This window comes from Chamaea fasciata, unplaced genomic scaffold (genome assembly GCF_029207755.1).
Source record: "Chamaea fasciata isolate MVZ Bird 193981 ecotype frontalis unplaced genomic scaffold, bChaFas1.0.hap1 SCAF_2, whole genome shotgun sequence".
In the NCBI taxonomy this organism is placed as follows: Eukaryota; Metazoa; Chordata; class Aves; order Passeriformes; family Sylviidae; genus Chamaea; species Chamaea fasciata.
This window is the reverse complement of record NW_027094087.1, coordinates 39,692,913-39,712,013: the sequence shown is the minus strand read 5'-3', so window position 1 is coordinate 39,712,013 and position 19,101 is coordinate 39,692,913. Positions and strand designations below refer to the sequence as shown.

Below are 19,101 nucleotides of genomic sequence, written 5' to 3'. Positions count from 1 at the left end.
CCTTGGAGACCTGGGCAGGGTCTTCCACAGCTGGTACCCTCACTGGATCTCAGCACAAACCGTGGGCACAGGGTACACACATTTAACTCTGGGTTCACAGCTCTCAACAGGAAACAAACAGGTATTTTAACAATAATTATTTGAGGTGCTTTTGTGTAGATGAAAACCAGAGAATTTAGAAATCAGACCCACCTGTCTCAGATGCAGCCCACTGTCTGTCAGGACACCCAGGCATTACACAACAGCCTCACAATCTTTTCTTAGTAATGCTACAACATTTTTTTTAAATCCATTTCTCTTTAATCAGGAGACATACAGAAAAATTTAAGTGAACTTTGTAAACACAAAAGGGGGTGGGAGGAAGACGAGTCAAATATTTTGCAAGAGGAAATGTCATGGGAAAGTGCTGATAAGAAATAAATTCTGAAAATACACCAATAACAAGAAGTACAATATGCAGCCTAACATACTAAATATAAAGATATTTTTAGTTATTTTCATAAAGAATTATTGTTATTGGTGGGCCATTCAAAGAAAAATGAAGTGCTGACTCAATAATTTATTCTAAGTGATAAGGCGATATTAACTTAAAAATCTCAACAGTTTTGCAGTCTGTTTTTAATTTAAGGGCTACTCAAAAGGACTTGTAAGATACATTTGGTATCATGATGGGAATGACTCCTGTGAAAAGCAACACCCAAGAAGCAAAAAAAATTGAATCTGTACCCAGATGTACACTTGTGGTCCCATCTATCACAATCACAACAGGTTGGCAGCTGCTCTCTCTGGAGTGTTCCCAACTCAACAACAGTGTGCTGCAAAATTTTCCTCATTCAGGAGAAAGGGTTCCCATTATTTTATTTACAAAAAAAAAAAAAACAACACCCCAAAAAAAAAACCAAAAAAAAACCCAAAAAAAACAAAAAACAAACAAACAAAAACAAAACAAAACAAAAAAACCAACAAACTATTCTCTTTACTTTTAATTGAAAAGTCTTTTAATTTATTTGCTTCATAAAGAAACAAACTACAGTACCAACAGCTTAAACATTAATGCTGTGGATCAATAACATTCTTTTTTCTTCTAAAATCCCTATCGTTGCAAACACATGGTACAGCTCCACAAACAACTACACTCACATAGTTAAAAAGAAACTGAAATTTGATGTAGAATTGAGTGAATGAGGGAGAAGTAAAAAAGGATAAAAATTAATTTATGTGAATTTATAGAATGCTTTATGAAAAATATTATGCATTTACACTCTACAAATCTGGTTTACTCCATTGAAATCAACCCAGTTGTTCATAGGAAAAAAATGCACATAATAAATCTCACTAAGTTTTTGCTCTATACTTGTGTAGAGAATGTATCACCTTAAAAGAGCATGTCTGTGGAAATGACTGAAGCTACTCTGTCAACCTTAGCTTAATATTTAGGAGTATTACACTGTACCACCAAATGTCATACACAATAGATATTCCATCATCAACAGTTAATGAGAAAAGGCTGATAAAGTATATGACACATATAATAGTTTTGCATGACCAATACTGAACTGACAGACATAAAGCCAAGTTTGGAAGGTAATGCTCAACCCAAGAAAGAAATTAAAAGCTACTGTGGAAGGCAGTACAACTGAACGTTCTTTTCTGTGGACTGTTGCTTTAATTTCCACTTACACATTCAGTCTTAAATGATGCATAGACAATTACAAGATTTTATAGCATTATGAGCAGATAGCACCACCACCTTCTCATATGTGAATGCCAGCATGGAAAAAATAATACATACAGATATATGTCAGATGTTCTTATGAGACCTTGTTGTATAAAAGGCAAAAATGAGCAAGACTGTCAGAGATTTCCTTATGTCTTCCTCATCTGACAGAGGAACTGCTAGGACTGTGCTGTACATTGTTCACAGTACTCTTTGGCAGGAAGGTCAGTCCAGTACCTCCTCCAGCACTGGTCATACTTAGCACAGACTTGCTTTAGCAGGTCCAAATTCATGCTTGAGCATGAACTTCAGCTAAAGTCCAGAAGGGAGGTTTTCCCCGTAAATAATATACCACTGAAATGGGATTCAAGAAAGACCAATAGCCCCATAAGGAGATTTTCCTAAGGATTAACACTTGTTTACTAGACTTCCATGAGAAAGCAGAATAAATGTAAGATCCATGAAGGCTGGGAGAAGAGACTCTTTTCCCAATCTAAAATTAAAATCAATCTGTTATTAAATAGTTGTTTATCCACAGTTGTACTTTCAGAGCTTTTAATGATTAGCATTAACTGCAACCACGACAAGCAGTTTTTCAACAAATCACAACAGCAAGTAAAATTTCCATCCTCTTTTCTATGCCTCTAAGACATACTGAAAAAGTATGTGAGGTGGTGGTGATGGGGAGGTACAGTAGGTAGGACAAATGTAGCCACAGAAGGCTTCCTTTCAGACAGAAAAGGCCAACACTTCAGAGTAACACTGACAGGCCACAACAGGTATGAAACGATGATCATCATCTGTTTCAGTGATTTCTACTTCAGAGTTGTGGATGTTGTTAAAGCCACAGAGGATATGCAATGTCTATCAGTAGGTAAATAAATTGGATGTTGTTAAATATCACCACTATGGCAAGTTTTCACATAACAAAATGGAATGCAGAGGAGGACTGTCTCAAAAAAAGACTCCCAAAGCCTGTCATTTTCTTGGTCTTTCAATATGTTGGCTATGCATTTAAATGGAGCCTTATTTTATACAACAGACGTTTCCTTTACCACTATCACAACCTGGACTGATTTGTCAATGATCCTTTTTTCCCCCTATTTTTCCAACTGAATTAAGCCTATAAAACATAAAAAGCGTACAATTACCTAGAGCTTTAAAGGGAATTACAGTTGAGCCCAACGGAAACAAGAGGAAGGGATCAACACCTTAGTTTATAAACAGAAATAATGAATAATTTATGCCAATTGTGAAAAAGTCAAATGTCCTTGAACTTTAAGCAGACTATTGGTGTCAAAGCGTTTTATAACTGATGTTGACTGGGCTGGAGCACCACTGTACCATAATTTAAAAACCAGTAGTCCAAGATGACTTACAGAAAACAGCTGTTGGTTTTATTTTTAAAGCACATTTTCAGAAAACCTGTATTGGGACAAGAAGACATATGTCTGATAAATCTTCCCAATTATGGCTCAGGTTTTCAATTTTCTTTACCTGCTGTTTTTTCTTCCACTCTTTCTACCCTAGGTCACCTTCCCTCACTTTCCAAATAGCAACGTTTTTGGAGAAACTTCAGCTTGGAAGACTAAGCTCTGTACTGTAAGTAATATTTACTGGGAAAGCAGAAAAGATGGCAAAATAGGAGAGGAGTACAGAATTTGAAATCAATGTTTATCTTGGTTATTTTGTCCCCTTCTGAGTATCATTCCCAAAATAATAGAGGAAATGCAGCAACTGCTTTCTTTTGTTAAGGTTTAAGATAACATCAGTTAGGTATTTATGTAAATTCCATTTTGCAAGCTTGCAGCATGTCAGATATGCTTTTAACTTTAAGCTGAGTATTGGTGTCAAGAGATGAATTATGTTAGAAGATTCCATTGTGAAAAAAGAAGTTAGAATATCAAGATAATGGTTCATTTCTTCATGGGGTTTCAATCTCATTTTAAATTTGGAAAATTATTATTGTATGTGCCGCCTTATCCTCTTCATTTGGTTTCTCTTACCTTCCTAATCTAGGTATCAGGTTTTATGGATCTGTAATAAGGACCTTATGCATTCCTGTTGTCTGTGTTTACACTTACAGAGCCTCCACAAGAACAGTAAAAAAAGCAATTTGGACCTTCCTACAGTACAATGAAATGCACTTCTAGCAGTAAAAGACATAGGATGGAACAAAAATTCAAGTGTAGAGGTTTAAAAATTACATCAACCTACCCCAGCGTGGAAATACACTCTCAAAGTGGCAATGATTTCTTCCAGAAGACAGTGGTTTAAATTTACAGTCGAAATAACTACAAACTTTCTTGAAGACTTCCAACATAGGAAGGCACACTAAGGTACAGACAACCCTGTCTGGTCTGTACTGTTCTTGTGGTAGAATGAAGACATTCTTAGAGAAGACAATGTGAAGCTATTTAAGACTCAATAAATGAACATTCTTACTATTTGCTCCATAATTAGTCATCAAGGGCTTAATCCAATGCTTTTTTTATCAAATACTACCATGATCTTTCAGATTTTAAAGCATCTCCCAGGGAGCACAAGTTTCAGTGGTAACTTTTTTCGTGTGGCAATTCCCTACTTGAACTGTGAGGAAAGGTATTTTGCCCATTTTTTTTCATCATTGAAAATGAGTGTGCTATGTCACATAAGGAAATCCAAATTTGCCAAAAAATTACTTATAGATCAGAAAGAAAAAGTATGATAACAGCAAAGAGACAGAGATGAAAAATGCCTGGTTTAAAGCTTTTGCAAAGAAATTACACAAATGAATAAGCAAGAAAAATGACAAAATTAAGCCTTTTATGCCCAAATTTATGCTTCAAGGTCTATGTATTGTTCTACAAATATGATCACATGTTCAACTACATGCTGGCAAGCAGAGGATTTCATCAGGGCACAGCAACCCAAATACATGTAACTAAAAGTAAAGAAACCCCAAGGGTTCTCTCTATTTCATTTGAGTCAAGACATTGTAAACTCAAGAGTAAATTCAGTGGTAATGTTTTCTCCAAATCATAATTAGGAGCATTGTGGCTCTTCGCATTAATTAGGACAGAGAGATGGTAGTAAGTGCTGCAAATTCCCCACTAAATGAAACGACCAGATATTCAGCGACAGTCTCCCCATTTGATCCTTCCTGGTTTACTGCATTTGATCCCTGTATGTTTCCAGGCAGTGGTCCTTACAAAGTTTCAAAGCCCTTCAATGGCAGGCCATATACCAGGCACAAGCCTTTGGGTTTTGTCACACTATAAAGGTGAGCCAAATCGACAGAAGAGGCCAGTGATTCCACAGTAAGAATGGAACCTCCTGCCTGAGCATCACACACGTGTGCCTCACCCTGCAGGCCAATATGGGAACCATAAAAGGCACCAAATCAAGATCTGAGCCTAACTGACGCCCAAAGCTCTGCAAGATGTCTTTGGCAGGACAGTATAACATGTACATACCATATGAGGCAATTTTAACTCAAGAGTATTTTTCACTTTCCAAAACTTGCAAAGCTTAATGAGCAAATATAGCAAGGTATTTTCTTAAGTTTTTTTTTCTAAATATATGCAAAACATAAAGTGCAGGGCTGCTATTAGAAGTAAAAATCCTTCCCCTATTACAGAAACAAACCTCTGCCAGGGTAACCATCTAGACCCAGTTACAAACAGTATCATATTTGAGAATTCTTTGCTATAAAAAGTAGCTATCATGTTACAAATATTTAAACATGCAAATACAAACCTTTTACAAAAGTTAAAACAATTCTTTGAGCCAATACATTTACACTTTCCACTCCACTACTTTTCAACAGAAGTCCACAAAGAAAGCTACACGTTTATTTACAAACTAAGAAGATTTGCAAGAAAGTCAGGTTATCCAGAATTACCAGATTTACTGTCAGCACTTGTCAAAAACAATACTTGAGAGATAACCTGAAGACATGCAATGTTACACATTTTAAATAAATTCAATTACTTGACTTAATATCAGTAATTTGCCAAGACCTACTCATGCAGAACCTTACAAAGCAAATACAAGTAGAAAATTCTAAATAGATCAAGCAAGGGCAAAACACTTCAGAAAGTCCTGAAAATTTTTTCAAGTTCATAATGATTGTCTATCCTACAGCATGTTTGAACAAAAACAAACCCCCACCAAAGAATAATTTCACTCCCACCATTACACTTTTAACACTTTATTAAAAATACAGGTGCATGTCTACCCTGTGTTAGTGTTCTGCTGTATTTATAAATGCAGTACAGATTCTGAAAATACATTATTCAATTTGTGTAGCATGAATTCTTCAACCTGGCAGAGATGTGGTAGAAAAAGCTCATTCTAGATTCTATTAGTCTACAGCACCTCTCCTGAAATATGGCATCTAGGAGTGCCAGCAAAAACCTTTTAAATCATCTAAATAATTTCTTCCATTTTCTTTGGAACATGAGAAGGATCTCTCAAGCAGTCATGTGCTTGCTCAGAGCACTATATCAAAACCTGTCCACGAATGACTAACTCTTTTCTTGTCCCCCCTTACTTCTACAGTTCTGTGAAGGGGTGTAGGCTTTTGGGACAAGTCACAACAAATACACCATTTCTACCATGTTCTCATAGAATATAGAGATTACGGTTCAGATAAGTGATCATTAAGAAATACCGCACCTCTATGCCTCTCTCCAAAATGGGGTTTTACATTATTGTACCCGTCAAAGAGACACCAGCCTCTCTTTTCACCTGATGGAGCCGCAGGTACAGCAGCGGGGCTGTGCTCCAAAGCTGCAGAACTTAGCAGAGTGTGGGGAACAATATTCAATACATCCAATTCTGTCTAACAGGTACAAAGTGAACTTAAAGTGCTGCAGGAGACCTACTTTGAAAAAGTAGCAGCTTGAATTGGCCCCTATTGAAAACTAACAGCATACCACAGAAGTTCATTTAATTCAATTAATCTTTACCTCAACTAAATTGACCATTAACCTTTGACTTGAACAGATCTGGCTTTGCCAGAGTGGACTGATATCCTATCACATATCAGAGGAAGAACAACTCTAAAAACCATGGAATATTCAGAGATAGTTAAGTTCAAAGATGGATTCTGATGCAATCAGATTACCATCCTCTCTTGCTCTCCCTCCCCCATCCCACTAAAAAGAGTTGTGATACATTTGTACTACGAGTAAAAATCTTTTGTTTGAAGATAAGAATTGCTGCTTCAAGCTCAAGTTTTTTTGAGCTGAATAACAAGACAACATAGGAAACAACCACTGAGCAATGTATAACATTGTTTGCAGCAACGTTAAGCTGCAAAAGTAATATTCAATCATAGCATTCCATAAACAAAGGAATTAGAAGTAATTATAACTACATTCCAGGCTTGCCAATCCCCAGTTCTTCAGAGACCCATCCATACTTTAAGTGAAGGAAAAAGTCCTGGTATTTTAATCATCCCAGCTGTACAAACCTTATTTGTGTGTGGCTCTTTGTGAGTGCTAAAATAGCGGAAGCAAAAAGAAAAAGCAATTTATTCAGAACGCAACTGAGAATCATTAATACTGTTTTTCTAATTTTTAAAGTTTTGTGCAATTATTGCTTGAACAGTGAAAGAGTTTAGAAAAAAAATCACCAAATACTTCAGCAGATGTTAGGTTTGCCATAATTCCTTAATTGAATTTAGGCCCACAATGGGATCAAAAAGTTCGTGTACTTAAAACTCTAAACTCTACTAAGCATTTTGATTTCAGAAAGTACAAATCCCTTACCCTATTTGCTCAAACCTGAAGATGAATATCTTCAAAGCTGAGTTGATCAAACTATCTGTTTTTGAAAATGAGTTCCTATTTCTCAAGAGGTATGCTAGCCTGACAACTCTAAAATGTTATGCCATTTTACTAGAAGTGTATTATATGCATCAACAGTACATATGCATTATTTTCAAAACAACTCTATAAAGCAACACTCTAATCCTCAAATTGTCTCCCCATAGGGATTCATACTTCCACTGGGATGTCCCAATCTAGAAACAATGAAGTTATGTGACAAAGGAGGGGCACAGAGGTATGTTGAAGACATGGAATTAGGACAATAAAGTAGGCTACACCTTCAAGAATCCAGAAGACTGAAATGAGAGACACACAAGCTACTTCATCTTGCTCTGTGAGTGGCATGGACTTGCTCATTCAACTGCTCAGATCAAATATTGACTCATCTTAACTCCTCAGCAGAATGCACCAGGAAAACAAAGTTGTGGTTGTTGATTGCCTGCCTCAACCTCTTTCTCTGCGAAGTAGGAGCTCCAAGGCAAGCAGTATCTGAGACACCACAGTCTGTCTTTCCATACAGTAAAATGAACTAACATGAATTTTAGCTTCTGTTAGTACACCAGGATGCAAACTGCAGGGACTCAGGAGAGCTCCCACTGTCAGCTACTCCTGATGCAAACAGAAATGGCAGTAACTGCATCACCACCCCAATTCAGCTTGTTCATTTGAATATTCATCTTAAGGTGAACAGAGAATGGAGCAGGCAAATTCCAACAACCTTTGGATAGGTATCCAAGAGAAAAAGAAACAACAAGGACTGTGTTATTGATCTTATTTTACCTTTTCCTCCTGGACAGATAAAAATGTAGTGCACCATTATTTTGTTTCCTGATTTGTCAGCCTCATTTGCCATTCCAAAGCAAGGACAAGAGGTCGGGCCTCAACCAACAGAATGCCAACCTTCACTTTCTTGAGAGGATCCTAGCACTAGCATAAAATCACTAATTTCTTGAAGTCAAGAAACAACAGAGCTCTGCAAATAGGTGGCATTTGTTTAAATTGTCAAATATGCAACAGGGATTAAAAAAAAAGTAATGGTAGGAACATAATCAACAGATTTGAAACAAATACATTAGCATTTCACACCCTGATTGTGCTGAGTTCCTCCCATCAATCGTTACCATTGAACTTCTGTAGATAAAAATAATCCAATACAAGTACCAAAAAACCCTGTCCTGTGATCTTACAAGTACCTTAAGTAAAGTTGCTTTGAAAGTAATCTAAAAAGTTAAATCTTAAAATTCACTCTTTCAGCTGGAGGAAAAAGAACTGGCAAATCTAAGCAGGTAATTACTGTGGAAAAACAGCATCCAATCTTTCTATGCAAATTCACTCTCTATTGCAAATAGCTTTCTAGTCTAATTCAGGACTCAACCCTTCCCCATCCATCTAAAATAAAACCACCTTTTGTAAATATACTTGTCTCTAAAGTGTTCCACAAGGTCAACAAACCCAAGCACCAGAAAAGTTGTTGGGATGATGTCTACACTAAAAAAATCCACCCCCAGAACTCTGCCCTCAAGGTGGTGGCAGGATCCTGTTCATGCTCTGCTTTGGATAAGGCACTAGTAGACCTGAGATGGTGCAAGTAATTTTAGACTTATCTGGAATTAGGTAATTCCATTCGGAAGCCTGGTTACAAATGGGAATTCAGTGCAAAGTAGGTTGAATATTAACCCCAAAAAGAACTTTCTTGAACATGAAAGCTTAACCTCAAGCAATTAAGGAGATGACCTGTAAGATATCCAAGTGATTCAGACTGTAGGTGGCTCGACTGCATTAAACAAAAAATTCAGGAAGCACGAAGCAAATTCAAGAAGCCATTACACACCACAAGCAACTTGTGGGTTGAAATCATGATTAACTTGACATCTACCCTGTCAGATTCCTGATGAACCTCCAAAAGACAGTGCCATAACCTGGAGACTGCCAAGTCCATAGACTGATTGTCAAGATTTGTCTCTACACACTTGGACATTCATAACGCCCCTAGGCAATTTTTTTGTTGTTTTAAATTTATTTCTTTCAATAGACCATTGTATCCACAGTATGTACTATTAAAAATGGAATTTGGTACGTCTTAAAGTCAATTAAACTTTTACACTGTTAAAAAAGATGAGGGAAAAAGGAAATGTCATTATTTTTTTCCCTTTTTTTTGTGTGTAGTTTTATATACAAATTTCCCAGTACCGGTCTATTTGCTGCTTTGAATTACAGGATGCTTGTCCTATGACAAGCTCTCCAAGAAGGTAGAGCAAATGCTAACTGAAAAGCATTGCACATGTGGATGCCCAGTAGGAGAAAAAAAGAAGACTGAGTTTCTGGCATCACTGCTCAACTAAAACAAGAAAGCAAAACACAGCAGTGGACGCTAACAAACAACTACTATTAGCATTCTGCATTTGTTTGTTTGGTTTTGAGTTCTTTCTCTACAGTAGATTTGAGTCCAATTTTTCAAAGTTCAGCTTGAGACTAACTGCTGTAAACAGCATAACTGCCAGGTATGATCTAACAGTTCTGTAGATGGTTAGTTGCAAACAATTTAATAATCCCATGAACGACTTGAGGTGTGAGTCAGCAAAGATCACGAGCCGCAACTGCTAGCAGCAAGAGAAGAATTAAGTGCCCACAAGAAAAGATACCACATTTTAGAACTTTTGACCTATTCTTTGTGGCTCAATTAATAATGATTCCATAAATCATCATAATCCTATTACATTCTTAAATCAAGCATCTGATGCTACCTGAAACATCTGTCATAATTAAATTCTCTTCAGGAAAGAAAACCCCAAACTTCAAAACCAGCAGTCACAGAGTGAAAGACATATGCTTTTCAGTGCACTTTCCTAAATAGCACATGCTAATAAAACACAGATACTAAAATAAAATGCCACTATTTCAGAATTTGTCTTTTTTTTTTCTTTTTCTTTTTTTTTTTTTTTCTGAAGAGCATGGTCCTTGTACTGCAGATTTTAGACCTCACGGATATATAATCAGCCATAATACAAAATAGACACAAACTTGTTAAAGGCACAAGACAGAATTGCATCGAGTTAACAACGTTTATTATTTTCACCTCTCGCAGCCATAAATCAGATAACACAGAATAAAAGAGGATCAAAACACTGAAATTCCTAGGCAGAGATCCAGGTAACACAAGTTGGATAATACTAGGAGGAGCTGGGCAAACCTTCTCTCTGCAAAATTATGCCTGCAGTGTACACTGAAGAAAAAGATAGATGATCATTAAAAACATAGTTTTTGCAGCTGTCCCATCCATATAAAGTTCTATGTTACCTGTAAGGTCTGAAACATGTAAAAATCATGCATCCATTTTACACGAAACTCCTACTGCGCAAGACAAATGACTGACCTCCTTTACACTGACCGTCAATCTTAAGTATTTAATTTTCATGCAAAAAAAGTACAAAGAGGGCTGAGAACAGAGTGATATGTCTAAAAAGCAAATGACAAAGTGTTATCAAATGTTGGTAATTCTGAGGAAAACACAGTTGTTAGATTAGGAAAGCAACACCCCCTTCTCAGAGTAAGGGCAAGTTACATCAAACCTTCATTACTATGGCTTTTTAGTATTATTAATTTGCTGTCACTCATCTTCTTATTTTTGCATGAAAATGCCATCTTCTGCAAAACTTTTCAGTTGCACAAAAAACCAATTACAGCTTTGCTGAATCACATGCAACTGGAGCTAATAACCACGTTCTGCCATCAAATAGAACAGCCCAGGCATTACTGCAGATCACATGCTTCCACAAGCATTCCAAACCAGAGAAAGAGACAAAATCAGCAATTGTTACTAGCTTGTCTTATTTTTTAATGAGAAAAACTAGTAAAGATGGGGACCACTGTTTCCCAGACCAAATTTGCTGGCAAAAAGATTAAAAACTGAAAAGGTTTTTATAGCTTTAATCCTTTGATGTTCACAGTTAGAAAACCAACCCAAAACATAAGAGCTGTAGATGACTTGAGGAACAAGACAGCCTGCTTATCCAAGAAAGTCAGAGAAATTCCTTACAACTCATGCAGAAAATTACTCTAAACTAGGCATGGTATATCTGAAAATGACTATGAAGATAAATCTGGCTAACTTGCAGCAATATGAAAAAATTACCTAAAATGCATTATATAGCCACAGACATAGGTAAGATTTTTTTTGTCAAAGAAGAACACGCCTTCTATGCAAGAATTAAATTCTTGTAAACAAAAGATAAGAAATCATCAAAATTAGAAATCAAAGACAGGGATTAAATAAAAACAAAAACAACCCAAACAAATAAATCACTGGATTAAATAAGAGATTGATTAAAATAAGAATGAAGAATAGCACCATAATTCTGTTTATGTGGAGTGTGTCACAAAGGTTAACTAAAATTACTTCTTAAGTATTTTATGCAATGGGCTTACTGGAATAGATAAGTTATATTAAAAGAGCAACTAAAAATGCACAGGTTATAGGAAATGCAAGTAAAACTGCTCTTATTAGATCTCAGACTGGGAAAAAAAAAAGTAGTTCTTAGTTACTAAAGAGAGACCTTCAACTCTAGTATTGCCTCAAAAAATGTGTATGGAGCTATCAACTCAATTCCAAATATTTTTTATTGGTAAGAAAAAAAAATTTAAAAAATCATTTCAATCACTTTATTTAATGCTGAAAGAATCTGAACCTTTTTTAAAAAATTACTCACATCCGACAGAAGAAGTCTTGTTCAGAGGTGAATTCCCAATGCCAAGGTATTTTAGGATAGATTTTCAATGCTAAGCTTGAAATAGAAATGTAGTCTTTACAATAAGCCCCTATGCATATGGTAGGGTTTTAAAAATCTTATCAAGTCAGAACATCACTTCAGACTGAAGTAGAACCTCTCACTGGCCTGCACAGTTGTAGACATTTTTAGAAAAAGGAGGTGAAACCAGGAGGTGGTACAGAGCAGGATTCATCTATACAAAGCTGTCTTTGATGATAAGCAAACATTTATCTTGTTGGGGCATGTTAAAGATATGGATAAATTCTAGGTCACTGCTCTAGGGAGATCAAAAATTGAGCCTTACCCTATAAAAGTACACAGTATCATTCAAGCTCTGTTAGACTTGAATTTGATTCCTGTCACAGTTTACCTTTTACTCTTACAAGCTTCTTTGATGTACATGACAATCCATCAGGCAATTGGTCCTTTAGAAGCTAGAAATCCCTTCTTTGAAGCTTCAAGTGAAATAAATCAGCTGTCAAGCATCATGAATTGTGTTTTTTTTCCTAAATAGTTTTAAATGCCTGTTTAATGTCCAAACAATAAAATGTCTTTTCTCTGCTACGTTTAGGTTAAAGTAAAATGAATGTTGTTTTTGTTTCACCTGATTTTAAATGCAAAGCCGTATGTCTTTAAAAAAAGTTACTGACCAAATATAAGACATAGAACTGAGATACTGCAGATTTAGTTAAAAAAAAATATATATATATATACAATATAATTTTAACAGCCAAGAAATAATATGTAGCATGCCAAAGAGTACATGCATACCACTTCTCTTTCCAAGCTGGACACACCTGAAGAATGCATGCAGTTTTATATCTGAGTAGCAGCAGGTCAGTGATTTCACTCCCCTACTTTTAATTGTTAGTAAAATTAAACCTCCCACCCCCTGCCAGGAGTTAGTGGAAGACCGCGACCAAATACCATTCATCTTTGATGATAGTTTTCTGACTACTACAATGTTGTAGGGCGAGGATGAAGCAAACCTTGTGAGTGAAAACAAGCAGTTCAGACCTTCTGTCCAATGACTCAGACAGGAAAAAGAAAAATTGAAGGGAGAGGAGACTTGAAAATAGATCATAATAATAGATACACTTGGAAAAGATTAAATCTGAGTTCCCTCTCTGCATTACATAGAATGTCTTCAAAAAATACCAACAAGTCCTATGTTCCCTCCTGTACTGCCAAATTTTTTATTTTTAGAAGCCACTACTCTTTAAGAGACATCTTACTTCCTCTCAGATGTTTTAGGAGACACATGGGGGCCATGTGGTATGTAAAACTCATGGTACTGAAATTAGCCATTCTGAAGATGGATTATAATCCAAATTCCTTACCAATGGGGGTTAAAGCACTCCAGCTGCTGCGCTACTGTGTAAACGCATCACTACAATTGCAGAAATGCCTTGCAGTAAAGAGTGGCTGAATTTCTGAACTCTGGAAACATTTCCAGGATTAGTCTGCTGAGGGAAGAGTATTTTGATGACATTAAAGAGGCTTACATTCAAGACAAGTTGAGCTGTTCAGTTCTGCAAATGCAGAATTTCTCTGCGTGCACCGAGACAGAACAATAAGCAGCTAGTAAATTTTACTGGCAAAAGTTCAGACAACCATATACTTAGGAATGCACAAATTGTAATGAACATGTTCCTCTTTTTAGACCTTTAAATACTTCCTGTGTCTTACTAGGCACTTAAGTGGATTTTTGCAGACGGATGTTACATCATAGAAAACTCATGTGCTTTTTAGTAACCCGCTGAAAACTGACTGAAACATAAAAGTAGCAGCAGAATTTAGAAGATTCACAGTTGACTCAGCTGACAAAAGTACTGCTGAATACTTTCAGCTACAATAAATCAAGCTATGCCATGAAGACATAGTTTTTTGACACGTATTTTTTAAATCTTGCATGGTTTATATTTATTGAATTTTTTTCTATTTTTGTGGCACGACCCATTAAAAACAACTGTGAACAGCCCCACTGTCTTTCTGATAACATGCTGTAAGAAACTATAAAAAATGTTACTGCCAGGAAAGCAAAGAGAGTACTTACCAATATTAATTTCATCATCAGTTTCAGCATCTCCAATGCACTCAAACTGAAAATCTTGTAAAGACTGTGAAAATTTTTGTACTGCCATGGATAAATCTAGAATTCAAGAAAACAAACAAACAAACAAACAAACCAGAATTATTACACTAGAACTTAATTGGAGCAAGGCATCATGCATTTTTGCATTAAGTGTTTTTTCTGCTTACAAAGTTTCCTTACTAGTGTCTTTTTTGGACATTAACCTCATTTTAAAATCACCATCACCATTTCAAAATCAAATACCTGAGTTATCCTAGACACCTATGAAACAGGCTGATGCGCGATTTCAAACATTAATATACATATCACATTGACAACTAAAGAACTTTTATACATCTTGAAAACCAAGAAAAATAGTATAAGAAATTAATGTCTAGAGATAAATTGCATATGTAAGTAGACTACTCTTAAAAATACTGCAATATTAGTTTGCAGATTAAAAAAAAGCTAAAAACAGTTTTTTTCATTACCTTTATCAAAATAAATTACATTCTAATTATTCTGACACACCACACTGTACAACCTTTTAGTGCAAAACCTTTGTAAAAAGCAATTGAAGAGGAAAAAAAAAACCACAAATGTTTGCCAATCAACAAGGTAATTCATGGATTATGAGCACTATTTTCACTAAATTTCACAAAGCAATCCAAATTTTATAGCACAAAATTACATTATAATTGTACACAACAAAAAAAAATACAGAATAGCAACCACATAAATCTGTTTTCTTTTTTTAGATATACTAATGTAAATGCAGAGATAAATGTGGTCATGAATAGAGTTGGTCAACACTTAAAAACACCACCAGTCCAAATGAGCCCAGGAAACCAACAACAATATTCTGTGTCTTGGAGGCTGTATCTACGGTATCTTTTTTGATGCTAGGAAAATTTACAATTAAGGTTCTGACATCTGCTAAATCTTAGGAGAATTCATGGTAAGGATAAATTATGAATGAAAGCGAAGTCATAAATTTTGTTTTAAAAGCATCAACATATCTGCCTCCATCCTTGGGGATGTACAAAAGCTGTCTGGATATGGTCCTGGGCAACTGGCCCTGCTTGAGCAAGGTGGTTGCACCAGATGATTTCCATAGGTCCCTTCCAGCCTCGGTCATTTTGTGATTCTTTGATTTCTTTATCCTATGTTATCGTAAAGCCATAAACACTCATTCACTTAATGCTGGACACAAAATTAAGAGTGCTAACCTTCTTCCAGGCAGGAATAAAATCTAACATATAAATATACAAATTGGCCTAATATCCTAAATCAACACATAAACAAGCCCCGTACACACAAAGCATCATTTAAATTTGAATGATCTCCAACAGGAAGAACCATTCCACTATCCTAAATGAAGTAAGAATTGAAAAATGATTGAAATACAGATTTCAAATACCTCCAAACAAAAATCCCCAAAACAAGATGACTGATTTATTCTAATTAAAGGTAATCACTATCAAGCAATAGAATCCCTTCCTGGATTTTGCACTGCCCGGAATTTTGCCCCAATGCCTGTTCCTTTTGTATTTTTATAGGCAGCTACAGAGTACATCAGTCCAAAAAGAGATCCATCATCTCTACACAATATAGACATGAAGAGATTTTTTTTTCTTCTATTAGTAGAGAATTCTGTATGCGTACCTGATAAATAATTAAGGTGTAAAGAACTGGGTCAACAAATTCTGTATTTTTTCGATAAAGCACATGGAAAACAGGAAAGGATGCTAACCAGATTTATTGCATTCTTACTGTACATTTCCTACTGTGCTGTAGGCAAAGATTATATTATTAAGTTTATTAACAAACTGAACGCTAAACAAAAAATGTTTCCTGCTGTTTGTGTAGATGAAAACAATATACCCTCTATAAGATGAAGCACTGTGTTTTATGCAAATACAGCATGGTTTATAGCTAAGTAAATGATTGTTCTACATTTCTTAGAAAGATCTAAACTTGAATTTGTTCACAGCAGTATATTTCAAGTCTAAAGGGAAGAAACACAGTTTTATTATTCAGTCTTTCACCAAGTTACTACACCGAGTCCCACACCCTTCTACAAAACTGTTGTATAGCAACCGATGCCAAAAGGAATTACATGGACTTAAGGTAATTGAAAGAAAAAAAATTCTATATTGCAAGTACACTGGAATGTAAAAATTAACTCTTGCTAATAGGAATGCAGATTTATTTCCTTTGGACAATCTAATAACTGCCCATGATGAACAGCATCTCTGTGAATGTGAAAGGAAATGAGGGAACATTGGCTCTCCCCTATCATTCTCCCACATATACAGGGTTTTGTGGAACAAATGTCAAAGTAAAGGAAAATAAATGCCAAAAAATTCCAAAGCTGGAGTCTCCGTTTCATATACTGGATTACTGATATATGATGTTTAACCTAGTTCAGAAATAGTGGGTATGAAGAATTAAGGAGCTTATTTGATAACTTGATAAAGTCATGCAGCAAGATACCATTTGGAGATATCTGCCTCTACATGAGGCCTTTCCTAATACCTTGAGACTATTAGACAATATCATAATAAGACTAAAGCTGTTTAATGTAGCAAAGAATAAAATTAAGTTCCAAGGTCAGATGTTTCCTGTAACACTCATTTACAAGTTCTAACATTACCGGCATATGTAGAAGGTTCATTAATCTAACCTGAAAAGATAAAAAAATATTATTCTACAGAAAATTACAGCTGAATTGAACACCTTCCTACAGGCTGACACAGGAGCTACTCTCTAAGACTGACATTGCAGTTGAACCACCAACATTGGACCAAGTGGTGCTACTTGGTTGTATTTACCACTTTCTTAGGAGCATCATCATTTTAATTGATTATAAAATTATAAAATAGTCACAGAAAAGGAGCAGCTGTGCAGTAAGCATATCTTTTCTAAAAGATACCAAGATTCAAAACTGAATTAAAATAAATTCAAGAGCAACAGTCTCCAATCAAGAATATACAAATGATGGACAAAAAGAATGAAAAGAGCAGATAGAGCAGAGACCTCGCCCAGTTTTACAAGATGTCATTTATCACTGTATATCCCAAAGTCTTAAAGTCTTTGAGAGTCCTCAAAGCATGCTGCTGCTTCCAGAAAGAAGGTAATCACCACACAAATCACCTTTTTAGAATCTGTGGCATTATTCAGAGTTGCTCTTACTCAGCCAGCACATTGTAAAGTCATGTCCCTCTTTTCATTGAATCCACATGAACCAGGACATTCACTTAGCTCAGGGCAGAAATTTCCCTTCAAGCAGAGACAACTGATCTTCTAAGTTACTGGAAAAACCTCACCAGCTTTATCGACTGGCAGTACAAGACTGTCAACCAGGGAAGGATGGCTGCTCGAAAGTCTCAATGAACTCATAAATGTTGTTGCCCCTGTTCTTCTGCAGGCACTCAAATGAAGTAATCTCTCTGGGTGCCAGCAAAAGAACAAAAATGCAACCTGATAACCCTTATATGCCAGAGGGGCAGTTCTATTAATATGTATTTTCTGAGAGTACTCACTTCTACCATTTGTTCCCTGCTTTCTCTGATTCTCTGATTCCAAAGAAGGATTCAGTTCCATCTTGCAGTGAGGCAGACAGCCAAGAGCAGCCATCTACATACTGTCAGTGCAAGGAAATAATTGTGACAGAGTTGCCTGTTTTAGTCATGGCTGCAGCAAACCAACTGGCAAACATGATTTTTATTTTTTTGTGTAGCTGACAGAGGAAGTACTAAAAAAGCTACCAGACTGTGACCGGAAATAATAAAAGGATAACTACAATAAAGTTTAACCACAACAAAGTAATGTAGCACCAGTATTGCATATGGATTCATACAATATCAACCATCAGTATCATAATGCCAATGAAAGAATAATAAAAGTCACCATCCATTCAGGGAAGTCACCAAGGAATCATGAAATGTACTTCTCTATTGTACTTCTCTCTGAAATTTTATATATTTGATTAACATAACACATGTTTTACTGTAAAAATTGCAAAAAAAACCTCTCTGGATTATTCTAGAAGGCAGGTTTATTTAAGACTCGCTTTCTTTGAAGTGTCAAAGAGAAGTATGCAATATGAACTGTAATGTATTAATTTATTTTAGGTATCAGGGCCTTACAGCTGAATATAGGATGATAAAACTATGATCCAGACCCTTTGTAACACCAGAATTGTTCTTCCACTTTCTTGTCCTAGATTTGTTAAACAAATCATAAAATAATTTCTTATACACAATCTTGAGGAGGAGGAGAGAACAATACATGGCAACAATGTGATGAAATGATGGACGCTATTTCCCAAAGGATGAAAAAACAAACGTATACTTTGCATGGCACAGCCTGTCACAACAAGGACAAAGTCCTCCTGATAACGACACTTGCATAGATTTCCACAAGTTGGTAAGCACAATGAATTTTTTTATTGGGTTGGTAAGGTTGTAATTTGTTTGGTTTTGCCAGTCTGGTATCTGGAAAACAGCAGAAAGTCCAAACTTTTGATAGGGATCAATCAGTCTCCAAAAGCAGAAACTTTGGAGCACTTGCAGAGGACTTATATCCCTCCCTAGCAGCAGCTTGCAAGAAAGTGTTCTCAGCAAACACATCAAAGCCACAGTCTTTTAACTTGTTTGCTTACAAAGATGATTTCATTAGCAAATGGAGTTCCAATAACCAGTGTTCTTCCTGACTGATGTCAAT

The 19,101-nt window shown here is 35.9% G+C and overlaps 1 protein-coding gene across 1 annotated transcript in view; it reads right to left on the bottom strand.

The window, feature by feature from the left end:
* Window positions 1-19,101, bottom strand: part of ARHGAP42 (Rho GTPase activating protein 42) — a 146,581-nt gene that overhangs the window by 100,415 nt on the left and 27,065 nt on the right. The window contains exon 2 of the mRNA XM_066175735.1: window positions 14,356-14,451. Coding sequence (XP_066031832.1) covers window positions 14,356-14,451 — 96 coding nt within the window. The remainder of the gene's footprint in view (window positions 1-14,355; window positions 14,452-19,101) is intronic.